The sequence below is a fragment of the Vanacampus margaritifer genome, chromosome 10, assembly GCF_051991255.1.
Source record: "Vanacampus margaritifer isolate UIUO_Vmar chromosome 10, RoL_Vmar_1.0, whole genome shotgun sequence".
Classification (NCBI taxonomy): Eukaryota; Metazoa; Chordata; class Actinopteri; order Syngnathiformes; family Syngnathidae; genus Vanacampus; species Vanacampus margaritifer.
Window position 1 is genome coordinate 8204540 of NC_135441.1, and position 22195 is coordinate 8226734.

Below are 22195 nucleotides of genomic sequence, written 5' to 3' on the forward strand. Positions count from 1 at the left end.
ACAACAACAAGAACAACTAGGATATAGAGCTTGTACTTAGAGAATAGAATTGTAGTAAAAGAGCTTTCCATTTTTAGTAAATAGTTTGTCTTTTTTTTTTATTTTAAGTGGGAGGAAGTCATCTGAAGAAGAAGACCACTGGTAATATTCACTGATGTATTGCTTAGTTTGCTTCAGTGCAGTTGGTTAGAAGCTCAGCGAGCTCTAGCTAATGTAGATGTAATTTTATTTACCGTGGCTGTGTATAGAAATAAGTTCATTTTACCACTCTAAGTTTCCCGAGAGGGCCTCACTCTCCAAGTGTCTTCTAACTTCTTCAGTCTCGCCCAGCTTTTAAAGTGGAAGTCAACCTTAAACATTTCTTGATAGTATGTTATATGTGACCTCACTAGTCCAAACATGACATTCTGATTAATATTACATTTGTGGAATAATAGTTATCAGGCAAAATCCAGCCATTTTTATCCATCTCAGGGGAAGCTGAGTTGTGATTGGTAGTTACCTGAGACCTGAGCAACATCGATGTCATCTTCAGTCGACAGCAAGTGGCAACATGGTCGCCACCTGAGATGGATAAAAACGGCTGGATTTTGCTGCTTAACTCATATTCCACTAACGCAATAATAACCAGATTACCATATTTGACCAGTGGGGCTGCATAGAACATATTATTTTCAAAAATATTTTGGGGTTGACTTCCCCTTTAAAGAGCAGATGAGGAGATCAAGCAGTTGAATTCTATCACAAATTCTCCTCCTGATTGCTCCTGATGAGTCACAGTTGACCGAGTCACGCAGCTGTGTGATTCTCAGCGCGCTCATTCATATAGTACGCCACCGCCATGACAGCTCCTTGTCGCCAGCCTCGTCCCACTTCTCTTTCGCCTTCCTCACAAACTGCTAATGAAGTGAAACGCACTGTTTTTCACTCTACTCCAACAGCTGATCGTGAGAGATTGCATCCACAATACTCTTTTAATTACTATAAAGGATAAATTGGTTGAGCATGCCTTTTCCCTTAATTGCTTTTTCTTCAGCTCGGATTTAATTGGGCTGCAGTACTTTGCTATTGATCTCCTTTGATGTGCTTTAATTTGGATAATTTTATATATTTATTTTAGGTGAGACAAGTCAGTTTGTCTGGCGTGGGAGGGTGAGGTGGGGACAGTGTTAGGCAACTCGTCTGCTACTTCTGCTGCAAAGTGCATTTTATTCCGTTATTCCGGTTCCGGAAATTTCTGGGTGAGTTGTTCTGACCAAAACACTTTGATCAACATTTTTTGAATGCAAATGAGGAGACATAGAGTGAGGCACCAACACTATGTAAGATGCTCACAACACGCCTGCAGGCCACCACATACAGTTTTCCTTCCAGCAGCTCTTTGTAGTTTGTGACTGGTTCATGCTGTGTTATCACTCTTCTCCTGAGTGCATCAACAATAGCCACCTCCTCCATAGTTTTATAATTAGTTTGCCTCTCTGCGTGTGATTGTAGATTTGTATGCTGGTCGGCGTGTTTGTTTGTGTAAGCACTTGTCTAAATGGCTCCATTTACCACTTTTACTGCAGTCATTCCTTCACTCCACCTTTGTAACTGCTGTGTCTCACTCGTAGGGGGGAACTTTACCCTGGCTGAACTGGGAGTGTGCGAGCAAACACCTGCTCCTCATCCCGCCGCTGTCAACTACTGTCCCGAACTGGGCCTCCTCCAAAGGGGCTATTCCCTCAGCGCCGGCTCCGACGCCGACTCGGATCCAGATGGCCCCCTGTCACCGGACAGAGCCATCCAGCTTTGGGCCGGTGGGGGAAGGGTCAAGTCCCGTCGCAGCTCCGGAGTGTCCAGTCACGAGAACTCTGCTTTGACCCTCACCGACTCCGAGAATGACAACAAGTCTGACGACGAATCTGGTAGGACTCGTAGATGGGTTTTCGAGACACCATGCAGACATCATCAGATGAAAACCTGATCAGAGAACACATAAAGTAAAACGCCAAACACTTTAAATAGACATCCCAGTAGACCGACACTAACAGAACAAAGCAAGCATCAGTATGTAATATGTAAATACTTTATTAGGTTCAATTAGAAACAATCCAGTATGATTTAGCGCCAGAACTGGATCAACAATTCTTCATTCGACATTTCAACAAACACCGTCTGAGAAGGAAGTCTTGATTTAACATGTTAGAATTGCACTGCATCACACCATTTATTCTTTAAGTACAGTACTTTGCAAACTTGTTGGGCTCTATTAGATTTGTTGCTTTAGTATTTCTATATTAACCATATATTGTATAACTAGATTTCTAATTTGTGGAGTACCTCACCCAGTGCTTAACTATTAACACAAGGAAAATAAATTGGAGCGTGGTTCAGACTCCTTGGACCATTTCATTGATTCCTTGGCTGAAAAAGAATAAATACTAGGGATGTTCAATACCACTTTTTTCAGACTGATACGCAACTCGAGTAGTCACCAGTGCCGATACCACATACTTTTGAAACATACAATTTCCACAAAAACAATGACATATCATTTTAAAGAAAGACCTGTGTATCCCAATATTGCATTCTTCCCTAAAATGTAAATTAAACAAAAAGTAATGGACATTTTCTATATATCTTTTTCCATTTGTTCATAAAATGCACATTTTGTATAGAACACTCAATAAAATGAATTTAAATAAACAAATACATTCTTAAAGGGTTACCTGACTCATTAAACCATTTTCAGCAGTAAAAAGTTTATATGTTGTCCAGAATGAATTTGATAACTTCATTATTTTTCATGTACATTTATTTAATACTTTTAAAAATACATTTTTTCACTCGCTGTCAACTGAAGATGACATCACTTGTGTTGAGGAAGTCGCTAACGACCAATCATGGTTCACTTGTTTTCTGAGTTTGGTCAGCAAACTGAGCCATAATTGGCCATTACCTACATCCTCAGCACAGGTGATGTCATCTTCAGTCACCAGTAAGTGGAAAAAATATATATTTTTAAAGGTATTAATTGTACATGAAAAGTAATGAAGTTATCAAATTAATTCTGGGCAAAATAACTTTTTACTGCTGAAAATGGCTCAATGAGTCAAGTATCCTTTTAATAGGCATCTGTCAGACATTGTGTGTTCCTTATGTTGCAGATCATAAAACGAGAGCAGTAGTCACGAGTACAGAGACCTTGAATAAGGCCTGGTATCGCACCAATACCGATACCTGGTATCGGCACTCACTCATCCCTAGTTTTGTCGAAATCCTTACCATATTTTTGAAATAATTCTGCAAGCTGAGTCTCTGCTTTAAATGTTTGATGAATGTTTACAAAATTACTGCTGTGGATAAATATGTGGCCTAAAACATTTGCACAGTACTGTGCAAAAGATTGAAGGGAATGTATTTCATTTTTTATCAAGCTTCTGCTATATTCTCATTGAATTTCACAGGTCTGCCAGTTCTGCAGCAGAACATTTTTTCCCCTCTACACACAGGCTTCATGTTGCCACATGGTGTGATTTTGCGTTACACTGTTATGCTATCAGATGTACCAGATGAACCGTCAGTATCTAGTCAGTAACACACTGATACTAGAAAACATTCTAATACCCGTTCAACCAATGCAGATCAACCTTTCAACCGCGGATCCGTCACACCACAATAAGTAATTATTGTGTTTTGTCTTGCATTGTCACAACGCTCAAATCTGATACCAGGCAGGCTATGGGTTGATAGTTGCAGGTTTTAATGCAAAGCAGTATTAGGCTGGCGTTTGAAGGAATGGTGAAACTGTGTAACACAGTTTATGAGCTTTGTTGAAATCTTTATATTGCCTTTCACAAAGTACAGCCTCGATATGATATAAAAGTGCAATTGATTTGATGCTTGCTATTTCTGTTGCGTTACCCTTCAATCCTTACGCTCAGATTTTCACAACTCACATTTTCGTGAGCCAAAACATAATTTTGTATTTTTAGAAGAAAACTAAAATTTAGTGTTTTTGTGTTGTTTCCCAGGAGTGTAAGTCTCAGTGCTTCCCGGAGGGAATCATCTTCTACCAGCAACTTTGTTTATTGCAAAGATCCAATTTCCTTGTTAATCCTCAAGTAGTCATAAACCGCCACGTGAGATTCTCGGATGTGTCAATAGAGGTTAATGAAAAGCGGATAGAAGAAACAAACAACAACCTAATTAATTACATTTCCATCATCCGCCTGAACAGATGTGCTTAAACCTTTGTCTGACTGCTGGGCCTCGAAATCTGAGACTTGTGTCAACCGATCAAACTGCTCAACAGCCATTAAACACACCGTGAAACACCTTACCTGAGATGCACCTCTCATCCCAAAGTTAGATAATTGGTTTGTGGTTAATTACCAAACTAATCTCACAACCACAATATTTGCTGCAGACGCCGCCCACGCTTTCGCTGTCTAAGCCTGTTGAGGCTTTTAAAATTAGGGTTTTAATATGGCAGTAAATTATGATGATCATCTGCTAGCCTTATGATGTGAGTGTTTTATTGTTGTGATGAAATCTGCTTTTTCTTTTACTTCAAAAGTAGGGATGAGAGAAATAATTGATTCTTAGATCTATCGTGATGCAGATGTGAACAGTTCTGAATCAATTCATCTTCCTATAATCGAATATGACATAACATGGTAGAATAAAAAATATACTGTATGTGCTTTTGTCGTTTCTAAAGGGGTGAATTAATAGTAACTCTAATTATATATATGTATATATGTATATATATTATATATACATATATACATATAGTGAATAAAAACTGAATGCAATTATGTGGAAGTGCCATTTTTTTATATTTTATAGTCGAAAGTTTAAACTGAGAAAATGTATAATTTAAGGGAAAACTATGTTGATTTTAAATTCCATGGTGTCAACAAATCTCAAAAAAGTTGGGACAAGGCCATTTTCACCACTGTGAGGCATCCCCTCTTCTTCTTACAGTCTGCAAACGTCTGGGGATCGAGGAGACAAGTTTCTCAAGTTTAGAAATAGGAATGCTGTCCCATTCTTGTCTAACACGTGTCTCTCTAACTGTTCAACTATCTTGGGTTTTCTTTGTTGCGCCTTCCCCTTTATGATGCGCCAAATGTGCTCTATAAGTGAAGGAAGTGGACTGCAGGCTGGCCATTTCAATACCCGGATCCTTTTCCTACGCAGCCATGAGTTTGGAATTGGTGCTGCATGTGGTCTGGCATTATCATGTTGAGAAATGCAAGATCTTCTCTGAAAGTGATGATGCTGGATGGGAGCATATGTTGTTCTCCAATCTGAATATACCTTTCTGCATTGACGATGCCTTTCCAGATGTGGAAGCTGCCCATGCCACACGCACTCATGCAACCCTTTACGATCACAGATGCAGGCTGAGTGCTGATAACAACTTCGGTTGTCCTTGTCCTCTTTAGTCAGTATGATATAGCGTCCCAGTTTTCCACGAATAACTTGGAAATGTGATTACGTCTGACCACAAAACAGGTTTCCACTTTGCCACACTGCATTTTAAATAACCCCTGGCCCAGAGAAACGCCTGCGCTTCTTGGTCTGCTTTAGAAATGGCTTCTTCTTTGTACTGTCAAGTTTCATCTGGTAACGGCGGCTGGCACGGTGGATTGTGTTCACCCACAATGTTTTCTCGAAGTATTGCTGAGCCCTTTCTGTGATTTCCCTTACAGTAAGCATTCCTGTTTGCGGTGCAGTGCCGTTTAAGGGCCCGAAGATCATGGGCATCCAGTATGATTTTTCGGCCTTGACCCTTACACATAGAGATTATTCCAGATTCTCTGAATCTTTGGATGATGTTATGCACTGAAGATGATGATTACTTCAACCTTTTTGCAATTTTTCGCTGGTAAACACCTTTCTGATATTTCTCCACTATCTTTCTGTGCAATATTGGAGGAATTGGTGATTCTCTACCCATCTTCGCTTCTGAGAGACGCTGCCACCCCGAGAAGCTCTTTTATACTCTAATCAAGTTGCCAATGGAGCTAATTAGTGGTAATTGGTCTTCCAGCTGTTTTTTTTTTATAAGTGCAATTCACTTCACCTCTTATTGCCAGCTATCCCAACTTTTTTTTTTTTTTTTTTTAGATCTGTTGGCACCATGACATTTACAATCAACATATTTTCCCCTCAAAAGTATACATTTTCTCAGTTTAAACATTTGATCTGTCATCTATGTTCTATTCTGAACAAAATATTGAAATTTGGCACTTCCACATAATTGCATTCAGTTTTTATTCACAATTTGTATAGTGTCCAAACTTTTTTAGAATTGGGTTTGTATGTAGCACATTTAATACACAAGGCAACTAAATGTGCTTTACACAAGGAAAGACAACACCTATAAGCATCAACAGACACAGTAGTTAACATCATTCAGAAGCAAAGAAGAGAAAACAAAAGTAGGTTACAAAATTTACTAAAAGAACATTCACAATGTTAAAACATTAGACAGCAAACTTTAAAAACATTTAGCATAAGGAAGTTTAAAATAATAATAATAATAATAATTAAAAGGAAAAAACATTTAAAATGTTTAAAAGACCTTAATCAAAGGTATGTGAAAAAAGCAACGCTTTTAATCTGGATTTAAAAGCATTTACACTCTGGGTTGACTTAACTTCTGTTGGCAGCTTATTTCGTTTGTGGGCAGCATAACCGCTAAATGCAGCTTCGCCATGTTTAATTCAAACTCTGGGTTCCACTAATTGGCCAAAGTCTGTAGATCTCAATCAGCGTTTCTTGATTAACGTGATTTTATTCCGACAATTATTGTGACAATGAACCAGAGGGTAAAATGTTTGTGTTTCTGATTAGGGGAGAAAAAAGTACATTTTTAAATGTTTAGGATACTTGGGTCTAGTGGTTCCTAGCTTTGGGCTTGAGTGTTGGAGAGATCAGAGGCAGAGAGGAAGCCAGATAAAAGTGAGCGGAGTGTGTCTGATAAAGCCACTTCCTAAGCTACTTAGTAGCTTTGAGAAATGAGAAACACCCCACCACCTCTGCTCCTGCATCTTGGTCCAAACATAACATCTGACACTGATGGCACCTCAAAGCGCCCAGAAGTATGATTTGACTCCTGCGGGCCCAAATAATATAACTATTTGTGTGTTGCTTTTTTCCTGGCTACAGGTACGTGGGGGTATGAATCTTGCTCATGTGTGTAAGTGTGAAACAGGAGCTCCAAGAGTGTCAAAATAGCAGGGGGAGGATCTGAGAAACTAATAATAGATATTGACTGAGGCAGACAAAGAAACATCATAAACACATGCTAACAAATCAAAAAGATGGTGATGTGCCAAAACGCCAAGCTGCACTTCTCTCATCTCACAGTGTCTCTAATAAGCTTCCAAAGTCTTACTTCCTCTTCTCCTCACCTCCCCCACCTGCATTTTTCATCTTTAAAGCTTCTTCCTCTGTCTTCTTTTGTCTCATGCTGTGTGTCTCACCAGCTACTGTCAGCCCGGCATGTTGGCATGACTGACAGATGTCAGTTTAAAAGTCTAGGTTTCCCCACAAGGTGGGTGTCTTCGTGTGCCTGAATGTGCATGTGTGCACTATTGTAGATCTGTGGTACCAAAATAGAAACAATGACAGATATCAGGTGAATAGCTATTTGTGTTTCTGCCGGTCTTTCTGTTTGCGGGATACTTGACTGTAGATTACAAACGAAATGTTGCCACACAGCTTTCGTGACATGATGTGTTTTTAACATGATATGACAAAGTGGCACATCTATACATTTGGATTTTATGTAGAATGAAATTGAGCACCGCAATTGCATTACAAACACACATACAATCACTCACACCAATCACACACACACAATGAGAGCTTACCACTAAATAATAGCGCTTCAATGCAACAACTGTCGAAATTATTGTCCAATATCGTTTCTTTAACAATCAAACAAATTGTTTTAACCAAATGCCAACCTGATTTTTAGATCCTATTTGGCTGACAGAACTTTATGTGTTAGCCTTGGTTGCTCTGAGTCCCGCTCTGCCCCCTTTTCTCATATGGTGTTCCACAGGGTTCTATTTTGGAGCCCCTGCTGTTTTTATTGCATTTGCTGTATCTGGGTTCCATGATAAGAAAACATGGTATTTCCTTTCACTGCTATGCTAATGAAAGTCTGATCTATTTCCTGCTGAGCAAAAAGACCACTTCTGTCCTGCTGGAAAAATTCAAGGCTTTGATGACACTAAATTTTTTGAACTTCAATAAAAAGGGAACAGAAGTTATTATGTTTGGTCCCATATAAAGTTATAAGTAAAGTTAAGTTGAGATGAGTTGACATAACTGAATCAAACTACTCTGTTAATTCACAAATACAAAACTATTATTTACACGTGCCTTACCTCTCAACTAGAAAGTTTGTCCTGAACTCAATAAATGACTCCAATTAGGGTTTTTAGCAGAAAGCATAGTCATTGAAGGCTTAACAGTATTTGAAGGTCTGGCATGCATATGTACAGTTGAATAAATCAAAAAATAAATAAATACATAAAAAACAATAAATGTAATAAAAATGTTAAGAGAAGCCATCATTTTTTACAACTTCTATATGTACTTGCCAAAACAACCTGCTCACCATTTTTTAAGGGCCTTCTTCTCATATTGAATGTATTCTAACATTATATACTATTTTTGAATGTTTGCAAGTGTTGAAGACGTTAAGTCTGTGAGGAATGCAACCTGTGTGAATAACAAATTAAAGAGTGTGATCCGGAAGACAAATGAGATATCAGTCAAGTGTGAGGCACCTTTGCTAGTCTCAACTCAATCAACACCAACATACTGTGATGTACACCTTTTGTAAAGAGGAAGAACAAAATCAAGTGGTTTAGAGAACTTTGAGTAAGTTTTATTCAGTGACAAAACCTGTTGATGAGGATTTTTTACTTAATAAAATCAGTTTTTTTATTGGTTTAATTAATGAAATATAAATGATTGTAAACAAAATTCCGCTAATAAGAATTACCACACAGAGTTACCATAGTATGTGGACGTATATAGATTAGTCCTTATGTACATATTATATATTGTGTGTATGTTACACATATTTAAATACATTATTCAAATTTTTGAAGGAAGACATTCATCAATGCTCCGTAATCTCTAAATAGAAAATGAAATAAGTATGTATCGTATTCTTTAAAATAAGTCACTTTTGGGAGGGATTTGTTAAAGGTGAGGCTAGCATTAGGACCCAGAAGCAGACACTGATGTCAAAGTAACAAACAAAATGTATTAATTAAACAGAGTAACAAACAAAGTAGCAAATAAACAGAGACGAGGGTGTGGCAGCTGCTGAGCTCTCATTACATCGAGGCAAAAAAAAAGAAAAAAGGGGGGAAATTAATCAGAAAAAATAGCTTCTCAAAAATAGCTGAATAACAAAGAGAAAGTCACTAGTGTAAACTAGGAGCGAAGTCAAAATTCAACCAAGGTAAGTAACTAACACTCTTAATTAACAAGGGACTAGCAAAACAAAAAACTTGGAACAAGTTCAGGCAGCGTGTTCAACAAGTACCATGAAAGTGACGGGAGCTTTTGGCAGGGAATGGAAGTCAGACTAGAGCTTAAATACTGAGGGTGATTGCTGATGGAAAGCAGCTGTGTGAGAAGCCCAGCACACCTGACTATGCCCAGCCCTGAAAACAAAGACAGAGGTAAACACATGAAGCAAGACTGCAATGATTTCAAAATAAGAGGGAACCAAAAATGACTCATAACAGGATTAGAACAAACTGTATATGAAATAATGAATTTACTGTGATACAGCTAAATGTATACAAACAAAAACTTACGAGTAAATGTCATACTTGCTAGAAATTAAACAGTTTGAACATGTGTCTCCTTTGTCACATATTATTATTATTACCATTAATATTATTATTGTTGTTGTTGTTGTTAGTAGTAGCAGTAATAGTAGTAGTTGTAGTAGAAGTACGCCATGATGGTTTAAGTGTTGAATTTATTTATTTCAGTAATAGACAAGTACATAAAAGTTTTAAGGCTTAGATACACCAATCCGACGTCGGCCAAATGTGACAGACACCTACCGCCTTTGGCGCCGGCACGTCACGTAGAAAAATGACGTAAATACACACCGCACCACCTCGACTATTACGTAGCATGCGCAAGAAGTAATTCCCCTCCATACCATCGGCGGCGGTAGTCATTATTCCTAAAGGCAACCGGAAACCTCTTTACTGGGGCGGGATATAAAAACGTAAACAATGCATACCGCTTACTTTTTCTCTCACGTTGTCCTCCCACATAAATGTAACCGTCCGGCTTTTTGCACAGTATGGTATATAAAATGAAATTCTACCTGCTATATCCAGGCGAGTCCCCATGTCATGACATAGTTTGGCTTTCATACCTTTGTCGGCAAATCCTTTAACTGTAATGTCATACAATGACGGCCTCACTGGAACCAAAGAGACAAAGTCATCTTCCCGATTTTTGTACATTGTACGTTCAAATGCGGAGGGTTCAGCAGGGTGACGATGCGCAAAATCAGCGGGGAAAAAATGGTCCAAACATTTGCTGGGAATGCTCCTCCAAAGTATTCCAATTCGATCCGACTTTACGAAGGTAATTTATACACTGATCAGACGGCACATGCCGCAGGCCTAACACTGTCCGACTCTCGACGTCGGACTGGTGTATCTAGGCCTTTAAAATGACTTGCCTACATGCAGGTCAAGGATTTCAAAGTTTTCCTACATTCCACTTTACAGTCAAGTATTGGATCTAGACACTTCACTTTTATAGCACATTCCAGACACTATTAAAATAAAGCAAGTAGAACGTTGACTTGGCAGAGCTGATATAAGATCAATTTGCGCAAGCACCATAGTGAGACAAACAAATATGGGTGTGAAGAGCAGCATCAGGAGATTTCATTTTGCCAAAGTGGAGCAAAAGATTTACTGTCGCAGTCCGGACTGCCTCATAAAATGTCAGTCTGGAAACACAAGCAAGAGATGTCTAAAGAGCTTGTAAATTTCCACAGTTGTGCATGATGGCCCCATTCAAACAACATTGATCAGGTGGAAAAATGATTAAAACATGCATTAGATGAAATAAGGCCCAGCTTTGACATTGATTTACACTTGGTGCCCAGGGCAGAGTTTACAGCTGTGCTCCACAGTCCACTGCCTTGTGCTTGTGTACCAGGGTCCATATGGCCCTGCATTTCTCTTTCATTAAACACAAGGCCTGAATGTAATTCAAGTTCAACATTGGTTTCTGTCGACAGAGGCACATTTTCACTAATATTCTGGCAAAATGACTGAAGGCAGAAGTTAAGAAATGTTTTGTATATTAGGTTCATCAATATTTGCCCCCCAAAATATTGGACTCACAAATGTTAAAATCGGTTGTGTTTTTTTCCTTCATTTTAAATAATCATGGCAATTGTTGCTTTGCCAGCTGCAGTGTACACATACAGAGGTGTAACACATTTTGTTAACACTTTTTGTTATGGTCTAATGTTAAACAGTTTAATATGTAACATTGTTCCAGCTATTTGTTTATATCCACACCTTTTAAGAGAAGCTTGGTACCAAAGTGACCAGCTGAATGCAGCGGTCAGTTCACCCTGTACTACGGTCCGGAGTTGAAGGTACGGACAGAGAAGTTAGTAACCAGCAGGGGGCAAATTAAAAAAAAAAATAAATAATAATAATAATCTGATTTTGATGGGCAATTTTGCGGTGGATGTGTTCTAATCAATAAATTATAGTTGATAGTGAAATGTTGTGGTGGGGTAATACATTGTTACTAGACACATAATATTTAAATGCTTTGTTCTATTTATCCACTGTGGAGTCAGACATTTATTGCCAGTATTTCCAGTTGTCTTTTTATTTAATACATAATATGGCTGATTAAGCTGCACAATCCCTGTCCGCTAATTAGAAAAGCAAACAGGCAGATACTAAGCTTTTAATTATCAGTGGCTTTTGTTTGGCGATTGCAGCAAATGCGTTTAAAATAAATAAATATTTTCACCTTCCTAAAATAATGGCTTAAGACTTTTTTTCTTCTTCAGAAAACTGGAAACACTGAACCAAATACTGATTATATTATATTTATGAATTGAATGATCTGTTCAACTAAAGATGTAGCTGATTTTAACACAGGTGGCCAGCATCTTGAGGTGATGTTTAAGGCAAAAAACAAAACATTGTTGTCAAAATATCACTTTTAAGAAGGTGACGATGATGCTGTTGCACATCTATTTGCCATTTCTTATTTTCCCATAACAAAAACTTACTATACTACTCCCCAATCATTACATCATTCCTTGTTAGTGTTAATTATATTACATGATGAAATAACAAAAGTATCCCAACAAAACTGCACCTGTTTAATTTTCCCATCAACCACTACCTTCAATTTTTAAATTGGATGGACCAATGTCAGAGTGCCAGCTACCACACAATGCCACCCAGTTGCTTGAGGCTAATAAATCTTGGTTTATTGCTAGCTGGGTTTACAAACAAAGACACCGGTTATGGCTCCATACACTTTGGTCCGGGCAGGCCTAATCAAACTGGTAGGCTGATTAGCTGCCTTCAGACAACATTTATCTCGGTCTTCCCTTTCTGCCTCAATCTTTCCATCTGCTCAACAAGATAATAAATCATAGGCCAGCATTGTGACGTGTGTGACGGGATGTATTAATCTCATAATTAAAGAATGAAAAGGTGGCTCTAAATTTAGTCTGGCCTTCTGACTAACCCTTCTTCCATCTGAGCATGCTTAGTTACCTGACTCCCAGTCATGGCAAGCTAAAACTTGTCATTTTTCAGTATGGTGAAAGGATTTCCTGCAGAGTACACCCACAGTTTTAAAAAAACAACAACAAAAAAACATGTAAAATGTTACAGTGTAAGAGCAGTGAAGTCTGCCTGTGTGTTATCCAGAGATTTTCTTGTGACCATTCCAGGATCTACCTTTTGCTGAAGAGGATTAGGGCCAGTTAACAGAAAAAAAGGAAAAAAATGTTGTCAGCATTCTGACTTTATTCTCAGCATTCTGATTTTAATGTGAGAACTCTCACTTTATTCACAGAATTCTGACTTTAAAGTGAGAATTCCCACTTACTTTATTCTCTGAATTCTGACTTTAGATTCTGACTTTATTCTCAGAATTCTGACTTCCCCCCACAATACATAGCTCTACGTCACAAAAGTGAGAATTCTGATATTAAAGTGAGAATTCTGAGATTAAAGTGAGAATGAGAATAAAGTCAGAATTTTCACTTTAAAGTCAAAATATTGAGAATAAAATGAGAATCCTGACAACCCCTTTTCCCCCCTCTTCACTGGCCCTAATCCTCTTCCGCAATCTTTTACAAATTTTGTCAAACTCATCTGGATAAACTATCTTGTACTACCTGTCCATCAACTTCAAGCAGTCCTGATATTGTTAATCCCTCATGACCAGCACTTCCCCTCAGGGTCTCTGCCTGTGTGTGTGTCTGTGGGGGGTTGTACTGAACGTGAGTCAGCACGCGTGTATGTGTGTTGAAAAGGTTGGCGGCATTAGCGTCTGAATGAGTTTTCAGAGAACAACGCAGGGTGTGAACGCCTCAACAATGGTCTAACAGAATTAGTAGTTTGTGATGAATGGTGTGTGAGAACAGCACTGACAGCCTGCTTTTGCAAACACGCACGTGTATGGAATCTTGTGTATTTGTATGCGCCGTTGTACTACGCATGGTTCAAGGACTTTTTTCCTAGTGAGGTAAACGGACATCCACACGCATGCAGCATGCCTGTGTGCATGTCGGTCTTAAGGTGAAGTCAGAGGTGTGTATATCTCCTGCGGTCAGGATCAGCACTCAGCATACTGATCACAATGCTTACCCATGCTCCTGTTTGGATGTGCACAGATATTTTCCAGGTTGTTGTTGTTGTTGTTTTGTTTTTCTTCGTTGGTGCTGTAAGTCATTGGTGTCAAACACCGGCCCTCGAAGGCCGCAGTCCTGCAGGTTATGGAGGTTTACCTCTTCCAACACAAGCTGATTCCAAACAGCAGGATTGTTATCAGGCTTATGCAGAGTTTGCTGATGAGGTGATCATATATCAGCTGTGTTGGAGAACGGAAACATCCAAAACCTGCAGGATTGCGGCTCTCCAGGACCGGAGTTTGACACCTATGCTATAAATGACCAAGCTTTACCATGAGCTTTCAAGTCCAATAGTGCTGTTCTGAATGATTTATTCATAAGCCCCAGGCAAGGTTTTTATTGAATATATTTTTGGGGTGAGTATAGTTGTTTAAAATTTCGTGTGAGGAAAATGTGTTTGATTAAAAAATATTATTTTTTACAACTATAAGTAGCCTTACTGCTTTGGGCCTGATTTACTAAAAGATTGTTCATGCCAAAACAGGTGCAAACTTGATTGCTCACGCAAACGGATGTGAAAGCTGATTTACAAACCGGGCAACCGCACGATTGCATCTGCCAAACATGCTAAATTGCAGCAGAGTTAATTTTTCGTATCAGGGTGGAGTATATACAGATAGATACATTTATATGGATACATGATTGATCAAACCTGGGATGATTTGCCCTGGCTGATTTTGCGTCTTTAGATAACGCAGCTGAAAGGCAGGAGCAAATGGGACAGCTACACAAACGATTGTCTATTGAGCAATGTGATTTTTGAGCTTCCAAAAATCTACGCCTGACTTGAAGCCATTCACAAGAAGGAGTCATGCCTTACCACTTTTGATAATATACTCCTACCAATTCTACATTTCCTTGCTTCTGGATCATTTCAGTGCACTGTGGCAATTGTCTGGTGCTGGCCAGAGACATTTTTGGGGCATATTGTCCCAGGTTTAAACAATTTTATTTAGGTTGGGCACTCAGGATGAATAAAATCAAACAATACATGACTTTTCTGCAGTTGCTGGCTTCAGCTTTTCCTAAATTATTAAATCACGTTGTTTCATACTCTTATTAATAAACATAAAAGTGGACAACATTTTTAGGTAATTTTTCTGTTACTACGTGCCATTAGTGTTTCATGTTGGACATTGGTGACAGCAACAGTACATCTTTTCAAATTAAGAGAAAGCTAATTAGAACATCAAGCAACGTGTGGACTCCTGCCCATTTTGTTGATTGAAAATGGAATCTGTGGCACCTTTGCAGCACATTTTATGTCTTTCTTTTGAGAAGTTTTATACTGATGTGCATTGTCGTTATTGATGCGGCTTTCCATTAAACAAGCCAAAAATAAAACTGATAATGATACAGGAGCTATCTTCTGGAGTTGTTGAATAAAATATGCCTCACGTCTAAAGAGCAAGTGACTTGGAGGCACTCCAAGTGACAAGATGGACATACACTCAGCTCTTGCAGACCCCTTTGTCAGTTGAAGTAAAGTGCTAATTGTGCCAACATCGAGCAAATTCCGGTCGGATTCGTAATTTAATTTAATATGACATATTTACGTGAGGGGACAAATTTCCCTGAAAATAAATCAAATTTGACCTAAATAGTAAATGGAGAAGACTTAAGGGCTTTATCTACAACAAAGAACAAAGTGTTTTTTACAAAGCTCAACATTCAATTATTTGAAAACGTATTCAGACGCATTGCTGGCACATTGTTCTAACTGCGGAAAAGTTGTTCTTTTTGAATCTTGCGTTGCATTGTGGCCAACTGTTTCAGTTATTATTACACACTTTCAGTTTTAAAACCATATAGTCCTCGCGGCAAACATCCTGAATGCTGTATGAGTTAGCCTGCATGCTACTTATAGTATAGTAACTACCAGCGGAGACCATAGATACTGCATACAATAAATAGATAGAGCAAACCGTGTGTTGTGTGTTTGGCTCCAGTAAATTCATAAGAACTCATTGAATTCTAATCTCACTGCCCTGTTTATAACCTAATCACTGCCTTCTAAGAATCAGGTTCAGTGCAGTAGAAAATGCACCTGCGTCCTTACTTCCAAAATATGTGTAAATATTATATATCTGTATATAAATATGAGCATAAGGGACATCTGCTATTTTATTAACTGTTCCAGTGGGATTCTTTTTTTTGTCCATTAATTCGGAAGATAATTTGTGAGGCCACAGGTGTTCACATTCTCTATTGCAATTCATCCCAAAACTTAACTCTGTTCATATTGTAAAAAAATAAAAATGTCCTTGTAAGCAGAAGAACAGAAATGTTGACAATGTCTAAGCTGTAGCATTATGATTTTTTTTGGGGTCCAACCTCAGAAAAACAATACCATAGCCTTATCATACCTTCACAAATCCTTATCGTTAGAAATAGAGTCAGGAAGGTGATATTCTCCTGGGATCCAACAAAGTCACAAGCACTAGTAATTGCCCACAACGTGTTCAGGCTGCCACACAGTCCAGTGGCAATGCACTTTACACCACTCCATCAGACCTCGACTTTAAGCTTGGTCATATACGGCTATCACACAGCAGGCTTTAGAAAACGTTGCCATGAAACTCTAGCTGCACTTTTTTTTTTCAGAAGTTAATGCTAGAGGAAGTTAGGAATTCCTAATTTATAGAGTCAGCAGAATGGCGGTGACTTTTACGCTCCACTGTATGTCCCTCAGTGCTCACTGATCTCACTCTGAGTTTATGTACTTTCTAAACGCCTTGCAAAAATACCATTGACAGCTGAACATCACGCATCGAACAGGGACACAATTTTTGACCATGACAAAGGCGTGTGGATGTTTATAAATTAGTGACAGCCAGGCAATTTAACTGAGAGACACATTAACGTCCAATGAAGGGGAAAGTACGGTTGGATGAGAAACAGTTTGAACAAGATGACCAATGTCAAACATTACAGTAGTTTATTGTGTCTAATTATCACTACTTCATGCTGCCAGCATGAAGTAGTGATAATTATCAGGTAAATGCAGTCCCCAGTCTAGTGATGTATCATTGTCACCAGACTTTTAACTCGCTGACTACTGCGCCACTGCTGTAATTGAAAATTTAGTGGGCTTTAATGGTCTCTCATGTCATCATCAGATATACCGGAGAAAGCAAGAGGATAGGAGACAGAGCGAGAGAATCAAAATGAGAATGAGTTATCATATTTACCTCTGCATGGTGCTTAAAAGAAGCTTTACTGAAGTTTAAGGGTCAGAGCTTTGCTCCCATTGTAGGATAGATAGTGTACCGTAATTTGTATATACTGTGGGATCATGAAATAGATGTAATAGACATTCCATATGTTTGTGTTGATCCCTTATGAATACATTTGGTTGAGCATTCTTTATGTTGTTCATTTGCCGTTTGTTTTTATTAGTCATACTCATGCTTTTTCATCCTTTGTCTTCATTCCTCTTAATGTTTTTTGTTTCTTTTTCTATTTTTCTCCCCTCGATTCCTTTCCCTCCAGCTTATCTAGATGATGAAGAGAATGAGGATCCATTTGGAGACTATGTGATCAGTAAGTCATGACTATAGCCTCTCTTCAAATACCCAGCTAACCCCATCTTTATCTGTGTTTATTACGTGGTTGTCTTTCCTTTGCTGTTGTGCTTCTGTAATTGACTCCTTTTGTCTGTTTATATAGTTGATACCTGGATAATAGAGCCCGTTGCACACCGTGTAATAGCTTTTATCTGGGCTGCAAATGTGAATATAACATCCTGCAGTCTGTTGAAAAGCCTTTTTGCAGATGATAATTGCTCATATTGTTATAATTGTCATAAAATTCACATCTCTACACCACTCTCGACATTATGCCATTATATTTTGTTCAGATGCCTCACTGAGGGAAGCTATGTGGATTTCAGAAAGGATGGGGAAATAATTGTTTGCTTTACAGTTGCTTGATCAGAGGTGGGTAGAGTAGCCAAATATTGTACCCAAGAGTACTCTTATCTTAGAATATGGCTCAAGTAAAAGAGTAACCCTTCAAATGATTACTGCAGCGAAAAAGGTGAGTCACTTCTTTTTCTTTTTTTTTAAATCACAGCATGAACATCAAGTCGCAAAATAATGAAAATAGTGTTATTTTGTCTGAATTCAAATTAAGAGGTTGTTTGTGTAATTTTCAGAGGGAACAGTTCCAGTCCTGTCACTTTATTGCTCTAAAATACAAATAAAATGAAATGACAATTTGAGCCTAATAAAAGATAATCAAGTGAGTTTTTTTTCTTTAAAAAAAAAAGTAGTCTGGGCTATTTGTTTCAGAGTTTCATCACTTGCACAGTAATTACAAGAGGCAGATGTGTGTTTTTTCTTAAAAATTAAAGTACTGTTGCCCAATTGAGAGTTGACTGATCCGAGAGTGAAAACAGAGAGGAGAGAATAAGGCTGAGGTCTTATAGCTTCCAAGAAAATCAGGGATGAAGAGAAAGGATAGAGTTAAAATCAGATGATAGAAAGAGGATCAAGTGGCGTGGGCAAGATTTTAGTAGACTCAGCCAGAGGAAGGAGAGTAATGGATAAAGGGGTGGGGGTGGGCGGTTATAAGGAGGAGGAATGATTGAGAGTACGATTGAGATTTAACAGTTCAGTTAAAGAGATGGCTGCGGATTAACATTCAGCGACTGTCTGCGAGCGCCTGGATTATCTCTGAAATCCTGCCGAGCACTATGGGGAGTCCAGCACTGCCAGGGGGATTGAGACCTATACCGCCAGACCTCTCGCTGTATGTGTGTCTCAGTTGAGGTGTGACAGGTGGAATGCGTCTCAAATTCCAGCTCTCCCACTAAGCGGCATTCTAAGTAGCTTGATATATCTGCCCCACAAGTGGCACGAAGAAGGTGTGGTGGCAATGTTGGTGGCATTTTTTTTTTTTTTTTACTGTAATGGCCCTCAGTTCACACAGGTTTACCTCCCAGACTCCACTTTTCCTATATGTTGTAAAAGGTTAAAATTCTGCAATCAATGATAATAGTTGAACACATTTAGCTTCAGACAGCATAGAGGATGAGTCAATAAGTAGCTCCACACAGAGTTTTAATCCATATCGATCTGTGCCCCATGCTGTCTCATCGAATGGAGCCCAGTGCTGTGTGGCACCACACAGTGCGTCGTGGTTTCTACTGTGCTGTCACTTGTTTATTTGAAATAGGCAGGAAGTAAGACACCGCTTGATACGTAAGACTATGATATCAAAAAAAGGTCTAGAACAAACTGTTTTTACATAAATCAATTAGGGTATGGTAAATACCACTTGATCTCTTGGAATTAAAATTTTTCGTTTTAGCACAGGGCCGTTGTCCCCATAAGACAAGGCAAAGCAAGATTTTGGAGAACTTTTTAAAAAAGCTTTGAAAGACCTTAGTCATATTTATTGGAAATCTGCATTGTTTTGAACCTAGATTTAAAAGCATTTACACTTGCGGCTGACTTCACTTCTATTGGCAGCTTATTCATGTTACGTGCAGCGTAACAGTTAAATGCTGCTTTACTATGTTTGCTTTGAACTCCACTAATTGACCCAAGTCTGTAGTCAGGCAGCGCTGATGTCCTCATAATGCATTGCAGGTGTCCCATCAAGACATTTTGGCAGAGATGGGTAAAGTACTAATATTCTCTAATTCAGTAAAAGTACAATTACTTCTGTGAAAAAATCCGCTTTGGTAAAAGTAAAATGATTCAATCAAATAATTACTCAAGTAAAAGTAAAAAAAAGGACTGGCTCTGAAATGTACTTGATGCGTAGAAATAAAAAGTATTTTACCCGGTGTTTCCTCCTATGTCAGTTTGAAAGATATTAGCAAATGGAGCAAAAATGAGTATACATCGGCTATTGACTCTCTGTCTTGCTCTGTGTTGAGTCGACAGTTGAGTATCACTCGCTCAATATGAACCTTCTTTCATATTGTTGACTGGCAGTCTGCAGCTTTCTTCTTATCAAGTTCAAATTACCCTCTATGATGGTGGCGCCATATTTAAGGGTTGTTCTAATCTAGCCAATTGCACACCATGTGATCGCCTGTCGTAGAGCCAATCACAAGGTAAGATGTAGAGGACCGTGTGTAATGCTTCATATGATGATAAAAAGTACAGATGCTCATGTTAAAATGTAAGGGATAAAAGTACAAAGTAGTCCAAAAAATAAATACTCAGGAAAGTACAAAGTACTGATACAAACTACTCAAATCAAGTAACAAAGTATTTGTACTTCATTACTTCCCATCTTTGCATTTCGGGCTTTGTTTTTGCCAAAGTTGGGAAGATTTGAAAATGTGAGAGCCTTTAATTCACCCCATCAAATACCTTTGCAATGAACTAAAATACACGTTGTGAGCCTGGCAAAATGCTCCATAATATTGTAGAGCTCCTCCCAGAAGAGTAGTAGCACTTCCACCTATGAGAACCCATAAGCAACTGACCAGATGTAGCAATACTCCTTTTTCACATATACTGTTCATCCATTTGTTGTTGATTTAATCAAAAGGTGGTTTTGTTCACAAATATAGATACAAATTGTGTCCTTGCCTTACAATTCTGAATTCTTTGTGCAAGAGATGCATACAGTGACTGGAAGCATCATCCACATCCTGCACCTCATGGATTTACCCAGCTGGTCATTTTCTTGACTTGAACACAATCAGCATAGTTCATTCTTGTGTGTCACCCTTGAGTATTAGATTTAAAAATTACTATTTCTCCAACTGTCCTTTCCACAGTGCAGAATATTATCCCGCCAAACAGTCCTTGGGTGACCGGTGGCATTTCACTCATATAAATCCATGAAGTCATCCTTGCTGTTCAGGCACAGCGTGGCTGCCAAACAAAGAAATGGATTCTAATTTAAAAACAGCAGGGAAAAAAGCATAGAAAAATGGCTACACTCATGTCAATATTTCTCTTCAAACCATTTTGTCTCCACTCAATACCCGCTTTAATAGCTTGACTTTGTTTTGCAGGCAGTCAGATAGGAGGGAAGAGAATGGATGAGTAAATCCATATTGTAGTCTTTAACCCCTGATTGTGAAAACTGTCACATTACATGCTTATTGCTTAGAGCTGACTAATCATAACATAATTATCTGACTGTCTTTCCTCATCATAACCACATTTAAAAATAAGCTAGCATTTCATAAGTTTCCAAATCTTTTCTGAACCGGCCTTTCCTTTGCTGAAATAAAATGCTGAGATATATTGCCATTTGTTGGTCATGTCAACTTTTCAAGTAGGCTGCCGAGGCCTATTTGGTGTTATTGCTCCCTCTCGCTGCACTAAAAGTTTTGCCCACTGTACAGCGGCAAACCTGTCCAGACAGATGCAATCAATAGCACAACCCAATCACCTTTAAATCGGATCAATGGGTCAGTCCATGTATACCCAAGCCAGTTTTTCAGCGATCCTTTGCAAAGTCATAGCTATCTATTAAAGGGCAGACAACAATAAGTCGCCATAATCAATAACAATGCATGCGGTAAATAAGTCCCTAGTTGATCTTCGTGATAAGCCAATCAAGGGCGTCTTCATGAGTATCAGCAACAAAAAGAGTCTCTTCTTCCCTTCCTGAAAAGCAGGCATAAAAATTATCTTTTATCAGATGAAATGCATTTTTAACAGAATTGAATATTAACATCACAACTCACTGACATGAACACACACTATATTAACAACTTTAATAGAGCAAGTGGTACCACACTAGCTAAATACAGCATGTTTATTTTGCTTATACAGTGATTAAAGACATTTCAATAGTGACACCCATTTTTACAAACACAAAACAAATGAATAATTCTAAAAATAACTCACAACTAGGGATTTAATGATAAAGGCAATATTGCAATATAAAAAATTAGTGTTGGTGTCATGTCACGATACTAAAAGCATCACATCTGTTTAGAAAGCGAGGTTGTGTTCAATTTTTTCAGTTTCAGCACCCCCTGGTTGTTAGTTTATTAGTGCAGTTTAATTTTAATTGTAAATTTAAGGCCCACAAGAATGACCTGATGACGGTGATTGAAACATGTTTGAGTTCTCAATGTGCTCGTTCATTAACAAGTAAGTGCCTCAAAATTCAGTGTTATTAGTGATTGTAGGTCATTTATGTACATTGAGGTTAATGTACTATTTGAATTATATGTATGATTATGACTTCAGATAATTAGCATTGTATAGATGACACATTTAAATGGTCTGATTATTGCTTACATTG

General features: G+C 38.4%; 1 protein-coding gene across 8 annotated transcripts in view; it reads left to right on the top strand.

Moving 5' to 3' along the window:
* Window positions 1–22195, top strand: part of tenm2a (teneurin transmembrane protein 2a) — a 266084-nt gene that overhangs the window by 80016 nt on the left and 163873 nt on the right. For 3 of the 8 annotated variants that reach the window (XM_077577334.1, XM_077577335.1, XM_077577336.1), the window contains exons 4-6: window positions 109–141; window positions 1614–1907; window positions 17459–17509. In XM_077577334.1, the coding sequence (XP_077433460.1) occupies window positions 109–141; window positions 1614–1907; window positions 17459–17509 (378 nt within the window). The remainder of the gene's footprint in view (window positions 1–108; window positions 142–1613; window positions 1908–17458; window positions 17510–22195) is intronic. The other 5 variants (XM_077577338.1, XM_077577340.1, XM_077577341.1 and 2 more) reach the window with 2 other exon arrangements.